The sequence below is a fragment of the Rana temporaria genome, chromosome 12, assembly GCF_905171775.1.
Source record: "Rana temporaria chromosome 12, aRanTem1.1, whole genome shotgun sequence".
Taxonomy (NCBI): Eukaryota; Metazoa; Chordata; class Amphibia; order Anura; family Ranidae; genus Rana; species Rana temporaria.
This window is the reverse complement of record NC_053500.1, coordinates 64465948-64479563: the sequence shown is the minus strand read 5'-3', so window position 1 is coordinate 64479563 and position 13616 is coordinate 64465948. Positions and strand designations below refer to the sequence as shown.

The 13616-nt window shown below is 44.2% G+C and overlaps 1 protein-coding gene across 1 annotated transcript in view; it reads right to left on the bottom strand.

Moving 5' to 3' along the window:
- Window positions 1–6500: 6500 nt before the first annotated feature.
- The window catches only part of UNC13D (unc-13 homolog D), a 178079-nt gene continuing 170963 nt past the window's right edge, over window positions 6501–13616 (bottom strand). Inside the window, exons 31-33 of the mRNA XM_040331480.1 lie at window positions 10395–10518; window positions 10065–10258; window positions 6501–7349 (exon numbers count right to left, since the gene is read on the bottom strand). Of these exons, the coding sequence (XP_040187414.1) occupies window positions 7240–7349; window positions 10065–10258; window positions 10395–10518 (428 nt within the window). The 3' untranslated portion in view covers window positions 6501–7239. The remainder of the gene's footprint in view (window positions 7350–10064; window positions 10259–10394; window positions 10519–13616) is intronic.

Here is a 13616-nt window from a genome sequence, read left to right as displayed (position 1 = left end):
AACTTTCCCCACACCTGACAGAGCACCACCCCCAGAGATCAATAGCCAAATAGCCAAAGCGGATGCTTTGAAATGTTATTTCCATGTTCTGATGTCACCTCTGATGCAACTCCGAGTGTGTTCCATGCTGGTTTCGAGATGACAAGGCGGATATCTGGCCTGTTATTCCTCTCCTCTCCTGTTAACATCTACACACCACTATCCACCGTTGACCCGCTCAGTGACCACAGTATTATACTGTTATATGCCTATTGATCTTTATATTAGTGTGAGTAGCCATTTGGCTGATTTTAATTAAATATACCATTCGTTGCATCTTCTGCTGCACTTATTTTTAGGCACACCTTATTTTTCTCCCAAAGGTGTCTGGCCAAGGGGGAAGAGTCTGTCCCACATCTGTACCCCTATAAAGTTAGGTGTCATGAAACAAAGCAATTTAATTAGTCTGATGCTTGTTCTGAAAGAGGCGGTTCCTGGCTTTCCCCAGTGTGCTCCCACCAACAGGATAACACAATATTGCTCAAGTTCTAACATTCAATTCTGTTTATTCCCTCATTTTTAATAGCAATTTGCCAATTTCTCTGTATATGATTTTCTTTCTTGTTTTTTTTTTAATTATTATTTCTGTACAAACAGTATGTTCATGCAGTGTTCAGTGTTTTTGGAATATTAAATACAAAATGAATTTGTTTATGTTATTGTGTACTAAGCGAAAAATTCACAACTTCTAGAAATACTGTTGTGTTACCTGTGTATTACAAGTGCATGTAAGCCAGGTTGTAAGTTTGCTGCTAATCTGTGTGAGGCTGGATCTTGTACCGTATTTATCGACGTATAACGCGCGCCGGCTTATAACGCTCACCCCAATTTTAAGAGGGAATTTTCTGGAAAAAAATAATTTTTAAAATAAACAACTTTGAAGATGCAATCTAAGGGTCAGTGCCCATGAATGTCCATCTGCAGCCTGATTAATTAAATTAAAGAGTAAACATTTTACTACATGATGGAGATATTTCTTCTCAGGTGCAATATTGTGTGGCCTGATTACATTGCCTCCTATATATGAAAAAGAGACATTCACATGGCTGGTGTTTTCCAATAAGTGCATTTAGACACATTTACTGTGGGGTCTAGATATCTGGTAAGCAGATCTGTGATAATTGCACCCTTCTCTTCTGTAATGGAAGCAGGTGATAGTTTACTAGTGTGCTGGTCAATCTCCAGGGATGCATGATAGGCAAAAGACTTGTAAGCAGTGGTAAAGTGTTAAGTATTTTGGTTTGGTTCTCTCCACTACTTTGTCCTAAGGCCATAAATACAAGCGGAGGAGTTAGGGCCCTTTCACACCAGCGGACGAACGGTCCGCTTTTCATAAGTCCGTTTACGGACTTACAATGGTTCCCTATGGGATCACGGCCGTTAGCGGATGGAGCATCCGCTAACGTCCGTAATCACCCGCCTCCGTCAGGATCCGTTTTTTCAGACGGAAGAAAACCCTACTTTTCTTCCATCTGATGGATCGGATCGGATGAATACGGACAGACGGTCCGTATTCATCCGATTCCCCATAGGGGAGAGCGGAGGAGAGACAGGGCGGTCTCTGCACTGTGTGCGGGGACCGCCCTGTCAGCCGACAGCTCAGCGGAGATTAACGGAGGAATCCCCGCTGAGCCAAACGGGCTAACGGAGCGGATCAATACGGATCCGCTCCGTGTGAAAGAGCCCTTAGTAAGCTGAGGGATTTAAAGAGGAAGTAAACTCTCCCACTCTGATGCTACTTTTCATTTAGTCCATTATATTAAGTAATTATCAATCTATAGCCACTGTAACCCAGCCCAAATCGCATATTAACACTTCCTGTGTTCACAGCGTCTCCCCGCAGGGATGTAGTCCCAAGGGAGGGGCCGAGCACGCTAACTAACTCAGTAGTGTATTTAGGTTTTGTGCTGCCCTAGGCCTGACTAAATTCGTGCACCCCTAATTTAAATATGACCCACCCCTTCCTGTCAAGGCCACACCCCCTTTTTGAGTGGGGGACACTAGTTCTTAGGGCCTGGGGGGGGGGGCAATGGTTTCCCTTAATTTGCATAGATTTCCTCTCACTTCCTGTTTGGCTATGGGGCAGGAAGTGAAATCTCTGCAATGGGACAGGGATGGTAAAAAATAAACCGACAGGGGCTATGACCCTCCCTTACTCTATCCAAAATTATAAAAAAAAGTGTTGCCTACTTTAAGCACAAATTTCTGAGAATTTTATGGAGGGGACTAAGAAGATATAACCATGCCAATTGTACAGCAGAAAACTTATAGCACAGTGAGGAAGGTTTGTGGTCCAGGCTGATAGGACAGTCCAAATTAGAAGTAGCTTGTGTTACACTAACAGTGTAGCACAAGCCTCAAGGACTCTTTCCGTGCCGCCCCCCTGCAAAGTGCTGCCCTAGGCCTGGGCCTTGTTGGCCAAGGCCAGGATACAGCGTAGGACTAACCCCCAGCCAGAACAGCTCGGATGATGGGGGCAAGCTTACTGAGGAGGAACAGGAAGTGAGAAATTCAGACAAAGAAAAAAAACATTTAGAAGGGAAATCGAAGGAAACCTATTTAGAAAATAAAAAACAAACCTTTAAAACCCCTTTAAGCTTATGTTCTACCAGAACACCCCGATCCTTCTCCACCATTGCTTCCCCAGCTGTACTCCCCCTAGTATGTATTATGCATGCATAGTCTATTCCCGAGTGCATAACTTTACAGTTATCAACGTTAAACCTCATTTGCCACACAGTTGTCCAATTAAACAGTGCGGCTTGTAAGTTGGAGACATCCTGTAAGGACATTATTACACTCCATAGCTTAGTGTCATCTGCAAACACTGAAATGGTACTTTTAATTCCAGATCCTATATAATTTATAAATGTATTAAAAAGTAAGGGTCCCAACACTGAACATTGGGAGACACCACTGGCAACCCTAGACCATTCAGAGCATGAAACATTAACCACTACTTTCAAATGTCTCCAAATCAGTGCTGGGACATGGTGGTCAGCCAGCGGAAAGAGTACGGTAGGAATGACACTCCCTACCATTGTGGGGTCTCGGTAAGATGACCTCCGGTCATAAGGGGGCACTAACCCACATGCCAACAGATTTGTTGGAACTTACACAGGGCTATTGACTTCTTTCCTGCCCACATGTAACAGTGTGGGCCAAGCATGAGGCACCAGCACTGTCATATTGGAGAGCGTCATACGCTTACCCATACCTGAAAGTGTTGGGTATTTAGCTTCACTCCTGGAGTAGCATGGGACTGAAGAAACGGTGAGCGTGTGATACTAGTGAGGGTTGGAATTTAAGGGTAGCTCCACTTTATGTGCAAAAAGTTTTACAAATAAAAATAATAATATAGCATATAAAATTGCTACACAAATCATATTGTAGTTAAATGTTACCGGTATTCAAAATTATCTTTCCTTTTCAATCTGCAGCATTGCAATTTTCTGTAAAATGCAATAGAATATGGCTACCTGGAGGGGTTCTGTAAACAGATGTGTACGAAATGCCCCCAAAAATTTCATTTTCTGCCTTTGTGATTGGCTTGCTGATTTTCCCAGAAGTCTGCAGAAAGATACAAATCAGATTTTGGGAATCCTCTGCAACAAACATTTCAGTTATACGATTCCCCCAAATGGTTTAATCACATCTAAAGGTATGCAGACCCTACCACTCTCCTCATCAGAACCCTGCAGGTACAGCAGCTGACTGATATATTATATAATCACTCGCATTCACATTCACTTTGCACATGGACACAGACAAACTGACAGCTGTTTCTTCAGAATAACAAAAGGTAGGAATCTCCACGTTTGGTAAAATCCCTGCAATGTACAAAGATCATAGAGAGGGAAATGTTTCTTTCTCAACAAAAGTGAAGTTACTCTTTAAAGCGGATCTCCACTCTAAAGTGGAGTCCCGCTGATCGGAACCCTCCCCCCCTCCGGTGTCACATTTGACACCTTTCAGGGGGGAGGGGGGTGCAGATACCTGTCTACAGACAGGTGTCTGCACCCACTTCCGGCCCTACGATACGGGCAAAGGACGGGTTTTTTCCTTCCTTCCCGTCCGTCCCCCCGTTGTATGCTGGGAACACTCGGCTCCCAGCACACAGCGGGAGCCAATCGGCGGGCGCAGCGCGACTCGCGCATGCGCCGTAGGGAACCGGGCAGTGAAGCCGGAGCGCTTCACTTCCTGGTTCCCTCACCGAGGATGGAGGGGGGAGCAGCAGGGTGACGAGCGATCGGCTCGTCATCTGCTGCGATCACCGCTGGATTCCAGGACAGGTAAGTGTCCTTATATTAAAAGTCAGCAGCTGCAGTATTTGTAGCTGCTGGCTTTTAATATATTTTTCCCGTGGCACATCCGCTTTAACAAATTACTCTTTTACTTTGCTCTGCTTATCTTTACATAGTACCGCTGTAAAAGTTTCTCTTTCATTTTTAATATATATTTTATTAATACAAGTCATTCTTGTACAGACACAATAAGGCCCCATGTACACGGGATGCTGCTAAACGTACATTCAGAGGCAGTTGGATGCTTTTTTCAACTGCTCCTGAACTCATTCAATGTTATCCTATGTGACCATGTACACAGTCTCATTTATTGCCGTTTTTAGGTAGTTGCGTTTAACAGCGTTTCTTTGAAAGCAAAAAAATGGGTTCAGACGCAGAAGATTTGCACGTTTAAGATGCCAAATGTGACTAAACGCGGTAACCCGTATTAAGCAGTGTTTAGTTTATAGGAGTTTTTCATTTTTGACCATTTAAAGAAACGCTTCTAAACGCAAACGTGGCAAAACGCTGCATGTAAATGCGTCAAAATGGACGTTTTAAACGTGGGTTACTATCTGTCAAGTTTAATCATTTAGGAGCAGTTGTAAAAACGTCCCGTGTACATGGAGCCTAAAGATGAAATATATTAGAATTTTTGTATAAACTGCAGGCTGTATAAAGTATACATCTTTGCCTTTGACATTTCTTACATTAGGCATGTGTTGAACATGTAAAATGTTTTTACTGTTCAGACATTTTTATAGTCGAATCAGACAGTCATAGCCAGTGTGGTGCAGCATAGGAGGAAGGGAATAGTTAAAGCGGAACTCCAAGGAAGCAGCTAAATACAAGCGTGCCACATAACTCTGCTCCTAGCTGTCTGACCCCTTTCACACTGGGGCCGCTCGTGCGTTAGCGCTAAAGCGCTGCTTATTTACGGGGCGCTTTAGAGCTGTTTAAGCTGCGATTTTCAGCCACTAGCAGGTGCTTGTAACCCCCCCCTAGTGCCTGAAGAAGGGGTTAAAAACGTCCCTGTTGCGGCGATTCGGAAGCACTTTTCAGACGCTTCGGAAGCGCTACCTATTCATTGCAATGGGCAGGGGCTATATACAGCATCCCCAAACCGCCCCAAAGATACTGCTTACAGGACTTTTTTGATTGTCCCGCAAGCGCACTGCCGGGTGTGAAATGACTCAGGCTTTCACATTCGGTGGAATGGGAGGCAGTTTTCAGGTGCTTTACAGGCGCCTCAGACTGCCTCAGTGTGAAAAGGGTCTCCCTCTTTTTCAAATTCAGTTGGGAGGTCTGATATGTACAGCAATTTAACCTATCTATACGCTGGTGCTGGGAGAAGCTTGGGCCTATATATATATATATATATATATATATATATATATATATATATATATTACTGTCATAGGTGTGCGAAAACAAATGCATTAGGGTGTGCACCCCAAAGCTCAAACACACACTACCGATCACTCACGGTGTTAATTCAGAATGGGAAGGGGCCAGTAAATTAAATATTTATCGGCCCCTTCCCTCACTCACTCTGAAATATCCCCACAGCAGCAGCAGGCAGGAGAGGAGAGGCGGAAATTCGGAAGTGCTCTGGGGGAAAGGGCTAGGGCAGTAGGGGAAATCTGTGCTGCACAGGATGATTAGGGTGTGCCTGGGCACACCTGGCACACCCTGTGTGCACGCCTATGATTGATTACTGTTGACTTTACCTAAGTGTAGATTTTTCTGTCTACTGAACATTTTCTGGCAGTAGACAACAATGGTGAACATGAGTGCAGTCTCTGACAGGATTTTGTTCGATGTGAGCAGTCTGACTGGATATTGTTCCATGTGAGCTGCCGGTCTCTGACTGACTGTTTTCCATGCAAGCAATTTCTGAGAGAGGTTTTGGTTTACACAAGTGGTCTCAGTGTGGTTTTGGTTTATACAAGCGGAATCTTGTCTCTGAAGGTGGTTTTGGTTTATTACGAGCAGTCCCTAACAGGATTTTGTTCCATGTGAGCAGTTTTTTTCTGAGTGGTTTTGGTTTATAAAAGCAATCTCTCACAGAATTCTGTTCCCTGTGAGTGGTCTCTGACTGGATTCTGTTCCGTGCGAGTGGTCTCTGACTGGATTTTTTCCATGCAAGGTTTTGGTTTACACAAGTGGTCTTTGAGAGTGTTTTTTTTTTTTCATTTCTGCGGTCTCTGACAGGATTTTGGTCCATGTGAGTAGTTTTTGAGAGTTTAAAGTGGTCTCTGACAGTATTTTGCTCCATGTGAACAGTCTCTGAGAGAGGTTTTCATTAACACAAGCAATTTATGACAGTCATATGTAATATGGTAACAGTCTCTGTAATTTTGTGAAACATACTGTATATATCATAGCAGTGAAGTGAACTGAATGAAAACTGGTCTGGTCCTATGTTTGTATATAGAATAAGCTGCAGCTGTTAATTAATACCACTTTAACCATGCCCAGTCACAGTAATCTCTACTAACAATGTGCCACATGGTGGACCCTCCTTACTTCCTCGGGTGGGCCCCAGACACACCAGTCCGGCTGTTCACCTGCCAGAAGTCTGTCATTGGATGGTACCTTCAATTTTGTCCATTCGGCAAAGAAGAGATCCAGAAAGCATAACTTACATCAGGAATCGGCTGCAATACAGGAATATTTTTTGTTCTAGCTGTGCAGCATGGAAAATATGTGGAATTGCAAGACTGACTGTACAGAATTACTGATAACTTGGCTGAAAAAAAGGTGAAGACATACACATTTCAGCTGTATCTTTAGCAGCTTGCCTGGAGTTCCCTATTAGTCTATGTAGAAGGTTTGCAAATGTACACTGAGTGCAGAAAGGGCCTCTAGGCCAGTAAATGACAGGTTGTTCTGTATGGCCTCCCCTGGGCCAAGGTCATCGTTCACTTTCCCTTGACTGACGAGCTCTCTGCCTGCGAAGTTTGACAAACAGGACAGCTTCCTTTTCAGAACGACGACATTCCAAGAGCTGCAGGATTCGATCCCCTGAAATAAGAGGCACACTGCTAATTATCAAAGTTTGCAAAACAGGAAGGACTAGCAGTCCTGTCATTGTGACGTTGGCCTGTGTCCTGCAGGGTTATCTGAATGCCATTAATGGATATGTTTAGTTTTGTTTGGCTTGTTGTCCGGCACTGATGTCTCCAGCCTGTTCATAACAAAAACGTTTGTTTTGTTCAAGCAAGAGACCATTTAAAGGTTTATTAAAGCCCAATTAAAGTCACAGAAATAGATATGCAGTCACTTTGTGCTAGCAACCTCTATTGTTTTAGTCTTACTCTAGATCAAGGGCTCCAAACTTTGTAAACAAAGGCCCAGTTTACTGTCTTTCAGGCGTAAGTGGGACCAGACTGTGGCCATTGGAAGTTGAAAGGGTCCTGACGTCAGTGGGAATAAACAATGCACCATCTTTGGGGTCAGTGGGAGGAATAGCGTCTCATCGCTGTTGTAGGTGGGAGGAATTGTACCCTATCATTGTGCCCCATTGTTGGTGTAATTGGAAGGAATTCTGCCTGTTCATTGGTGTCAGTGGGGGGAATCAAGTCCCATTGTTGGTATCAGTGGATGAAAATAGTGCCCCAAGAGCCAGATAGAAATGAGCAAATGGCCACATCTGGCTCCCAGGCCACAGTTTGGAGACCACTGCTCTAGATTTCATTGGTTGTGCAGAGGGTCTAAATATGACTATGCAGTCTAATAGGTAGACTAGGTGTAACAGACTGGATATAGCCCCTCCCCTTTCATGTGCTAAGGGGTGTGGCTTTTACTCAGCTCTGCCAATACAGAGCACTGCAGTTTAAGGCAGAAAACAGCACTTTCTCTTTAACCTCTTGCTGACCATGTAACACATATGTGCAGCAGCAAGGAGGGTTGGCTCAATTGCACACATTGCACATTTGTGTCCATGGCAGCTGAGGTTTTCTTAGATGACAGCTTCCAGTCTCTAGTTATGATTGGGAGCCACCAGGACAGACTCCCAATTATGTGACCGCTGTGAACGCCAATCACAATGGTTAAGTGATCCGAAAATCCATCCCACTCACAGCTTTGAGACCCAATTAAAGGGTGGATGGGAAAGGTTTAAACCTATTTATGGAGATCATTAGTCAAAACTATGTACATACCAGTGAGCTTACCGGCAGTGCCAAGTCATTACCAGGATAAATGCAGTGAAAAGCCCGTGGCCCCATATTTCAGACATTGCACTAGGGGCGACCTGTCCATTAAGGGCACACGGGCGCCGCTCCCTCTATCCGCAACACCCCCTATATAGTTATTAGATATTCATGCATTGCATGAATCTATTTACGGCTGCCGCAGCCAGACCCTTTCAGGATGCCGGGCACCTGAATTACAGTGGCAGGGGTGTTTTTTGGAAGCACCTGATTAGAGCCATACTGTAGGCTCTAATAGGCTTCAATATAGGGTGGACTCAGAGCGCAGAGCATTGCGCTTGGAGCCCACCCAGGTATGTTAGAAAAGCAAATGGATATTCGCTTTGCCTCTCCGCCAATCAGGAAGCGTGTGTCTGATACCAGTTTCCTGATTGGCTGAAAGGTCAGGCGATCCTATTGGATGCCTAGGAAAAGGGGAGGAGACGCATGGCAGAAGCCACCGTGATCTCAGAAGATAAGAGGACACAGGAGATGCTGCCAGATGCCTGCCGCATGTGCCCGCTGATCCCCAATGCTGTGTGCCCGCTGATTCCCACCGACTATGGGATAAGTGTTGCTGCCCCCCGAACAAAAACCACCAGCCGCCGCTGTAATGTACTTTCAACGTGTAACCAGTCAGGCATCTTGATACTGCAGCCAATTGGGAAGTTCTGATTCTGTCATGTTACAGTGTCAGACTTTCACTGATTGGCTGCAGTTCCAGAATGTCTGATTGGTTACACATTACAATGAATAAGTACATACTCTGAACTGCAAGACCGCAGCTATTTCACTCATTGTGGTCTTCACAGCATGTTTTCAAACATTCAATGCAATCACTGATTATCTGACCAAGCAGCTTTGCTAACAAAGTGGTCAGCTGGAGATGGATAGGTTTACTGATATCTTGGATCTCCCAGATGGGAATATTGAGCAGATCCTGCAAGATGAGCCTCTCATGTTTCTACATAGTTCCCAGTTGGTTCTGGCCTGGAGCATCCTGAGGATCTGCACCCAATACCTTCATCCAGAGAGGAAAGATGAAGAGTGCCCTGAACTGAATCTGTGCCACCACTACCTGGGGAGCCAGTTTCCCCACAATTGGTAGGTGCACAGGTATGGTCACTAGGGATATTTAGTAGAAGGAGGGTGGCAGGAGATACTGGAGGAAGAATCTCATATCCATTTAGGTAAAAACAGTAGTTCTTGGTGTTATTGGGGTAGGAGTGGATGAATCTTGCCTATAGACTATTAACATATATAGCTTAGCTTGTGTCTTTGTGAGTTTTAATTATAGTTTGGCCACACCCTTCAGTGTGACACTCTACATTACAAGTATGGATTAATCCCACCCCCAACTTCACCCTCATTCTCAGGAATTGCAATAATCAGAAGGTCCCAGGTATGTACATGCACAGTTAATAACAAATATAAAAATAACAAGACTGGTCTAAATATGTGATTCAGGGGCAGGCATACTGTATAGGGTTTTAAAGCATCATAACCAAAATAATAAACCAGTGATGTCATGAAATGGAGTACAAACCATTGTGTTTTGGGTGACTGAGGGGCAGCCGCTTCTGTGGGATGTTGGTCACTGTGTCATCTTTTAATCCTGGCACATCTGCAAGATCTAGAAAAGCTTCACCCTCCAGTTCATTAGAAAGAAGGGTGTCATAGTCAAACACCGTAAGTAGGACACAGGCTCCAGTAACCTCACATTGCTCTGGGGTCACCAGGCTGAAAAAAAATAATGATGTCTGTTCATATACATGACCACTGTATTGTCTATATCTAATGTTCATATTTAAATAACTACATTGATATTTATTTTTCAGGGTTCCTTATGTTTGTTTAATATGTTAGAATCACTCACAAGTCAAATGTCTCATCATAAAGAGGGTTCAGCTCATTCTTCATGATCTGTGTGCAGCGTGGCTCCACCGCTGGAAAAATGTGCTTAGGTTCCAGCGTCAGCTGTACAAAGGGGTCACTGCTCCCTGCGCAAACACAAAGGTCCACCAATGAGATGAGTGCATTTTATTTTCAGATATTGCTAGTAAAGGGTAATGTATTATGGCTTTCTACAATATTTATTTCTAATTTTAATTCTCATCATGACAAAAAAAACTTTCAAACATTTTTTTTTCTAGTTAGGTAAATACTGAATGGGAAAGACAACGGCGCGCAGGCGCACTAACAATAGCTGTCCTACACACGGCAATGCCGTGTTTGACGGCTCCCACGCGCAAGCGCGGGAATGACGTCATCGCCGCTCAGGCCAATCACAGCGCCGTAGCGGCGATTACAGGAAGAAGATCGCCGGAGACTTGGCGGCAGAGGACACAAAGGAGAACTTCGGGGGCTTCGTTCTCAGGTAAGTTGATCATAATGAGCTAGTATGCCCCTCACCGGATGTGTGTTGTAGCCAGGGTGCCCAGATAGTGTCAAACCGCTCCCTAGTGTCCCTGCAGGTAGCCACCCAGAATTAATGCTTTTGAACTATGGTGTTGGAGTGCCATCCAAGGGACTCTTGAAAGTCCCTCGGATGGCAAGAAGATCAAACCAGTCAATCTTGAAGGAAATCAATCCGGAATATTCACTGGAAGAACAGATCCTGAAGCTGAAACTCAAATACTTTGGCTACCTAAGTGAGAACTCATTAGAAAAGACCCGGATGCTGGGAAACAATGAACATGAAGTTAAGCAAGCTCTGTGAGGCAGTGGAGGATAGAAAAGCCTGGCGTGCTATGGTCCATGAGGTCACGAAGAGTCGGACATGACCAAATGACTGAACAACAACAACAAATAGTCCTCTGTCCAAACAATAGATGGAGCTTTAGTTGTCTTGTATTATCATTAGCCAAAATGATTTTAGCTTTGCTGAAAGAAGTAAATTCTTAATATAACTGATAGTGCTCTAAGAAGCTTTTCACGTATTAAATGTTTATTTGTAAAATAACAACAAATGCAGTAGATAGTGAATAAAACACAAAAAATGTAGTTTCTTGGAATACAGTATTTCACACCTGCTGTAAACAACAGTAAACAGATCACTACAATGCTAATAACATATTAATGACTATAGCCGGCAACACTGATCAGTGTATTCTGACGGAGGGGGAGTCATCCTGTTGTCAGAATACAATAACTGAGCAGAAGGGATTCCCCCATCCGAATCAAGTGTGTGGATGGGGTGATTGGGTAATTTTTGTCTTCTTGTTTCCAGTGAATCTTTAACTCCTTGCTCCTCCCATGAACTTCCTAGCTATGTCTTTGCACTTCCTGTTTGCCAGATTATTGTGCTCTTTCCAGACAATATCTTGCTCCTTGTGCTCCTGCTAATGTCCGTATCTTCACTACCACTCGTTACAGACCTTTGACTTGTTCCTTGACTACGGTTCTGCTTGGTCCCAACCTGTAACAACTTGTTAGTGACCTTTGGCTTGTTTACTGACTATGCTTCTGCTTGATCCCTACCTGCTAAATCGGTTACCAGAGCCCACTTGATCACTTCCTGGTGGGGCAATCCTAAGGACTGCAATCTGGCGCTAGCACACTGCAAAACCATCACTGTCATCAGTATCTGGTGAATACTGGTTAGGAGCTTAGACCCCGAACCTTGGGTGAGCCCACATCACACACCAGCGGGATCTGCTTGTGCATTTATCTTGCTGGTTTCTGTGTGAAACTTTCCACTGCCATAGCTACTGGCCCTATGAGCCTGACTGACACAGTGAATGGCTGAGCAGCACTAAGCCCAACTCCTCCAACCCTCTATTTTGTTAAAGCAGTGGTACAGGAAGTCCCCATTCCACTGCCTGGCACAGCTCTGTATACAGCTTTGTATACTGTACATAGCCCAGCAAATGCACCTGTTAGTGTAGTAAATATTTTATTTAGGCCAGCTTGGCCCAAACAAACTCTTTATTCACTTAAGCTCCGGAAGATTTTACCCCCTTCATGACCAGGGAATTTTTGCTATTCAACACTGCACTACTTTAACTGGGAATTGGTCACGCAATTGGTCATGCACAGGGCTCAAGTCCTGCGGGAACGCGTGGGAACGGAGTTCCTGCACTTTTTTCACAGCAGGAACTCAGTTCCCTTTGCAGGACTAGAGCATCCGAGAGCAGCCGAGCTGCCCGAGCCAATCCAAAGCGGCGATGCCCAGCGCGAACCTTAATAATCCTTTATGTTACTGGCCGCTTCCTGTATATGGATTCATCGGGTAGTGTGCGGGTATTCTGTCACTTCCTCGATGCCGCAATGTCTCCTGGGAGCTTTTGTCATTGTTCCCAGGAGACATTGCGGAGGTCTGCTGCGAGTTATCGCAGGATTTAGAAAGAACTTGCTTAAAGCGTATAATTTTTCAATTTTTTTGTGGGGGAGTGGATCTTGGGTGGGAGTTCCCACACTTTTTTCCCCAGGACTTGACCCCTGGTCATGCAGCACTGTACACAAATAATATTGATATCATTTTTTCACACAAATAGAGCTTTCTTTTGGTGGTATTTGACCACCACTGGGTTTTTTATTATTTAAATGAAAAAAATATATATTTTCTACTTTCTGTTTTAAAACAATGGAAAAATCAAATTTCTTCATAAGTTTAGGCCAAAGTGTATTCTGCTACATTTCTTTGGTAAAAAGAAAAACCCGTAGGGGTAGATCCACAAAGAAAGTACGCCGGCGTATTTATTGATACGCTGACGTAATTTCAAAATTCCCGCGTCGTATCTTTGTTTTGAATCCTCTAAACAAGATATGACGGCATCTGGGTTAGATCCGACAGGCGTACATCTTCGTACGCCTTCGGATCTTAGATGCAATTTTTCGACGTCCGCTAGGTGGCGTTCCCATCTTAATCCACGTCGAGTATGCAAATGAGCTATTTCCGACGATCCACGAACGTTCGAGCGGCCGTCGCATTCTTTTACGTCGTTTCCGTTCGGCTTTCTCCGGCGTATAGTTAAAGCTGCTATCTGGTGGCATACTCAATGTTAAGTATGGCCGTCGTTCCCGCGTATAATTTTGAAAATTTTACGTTGTTTGCGTAAGTCGTCTGTGAATGGGGCTGGACGCCATTTACGTTAAC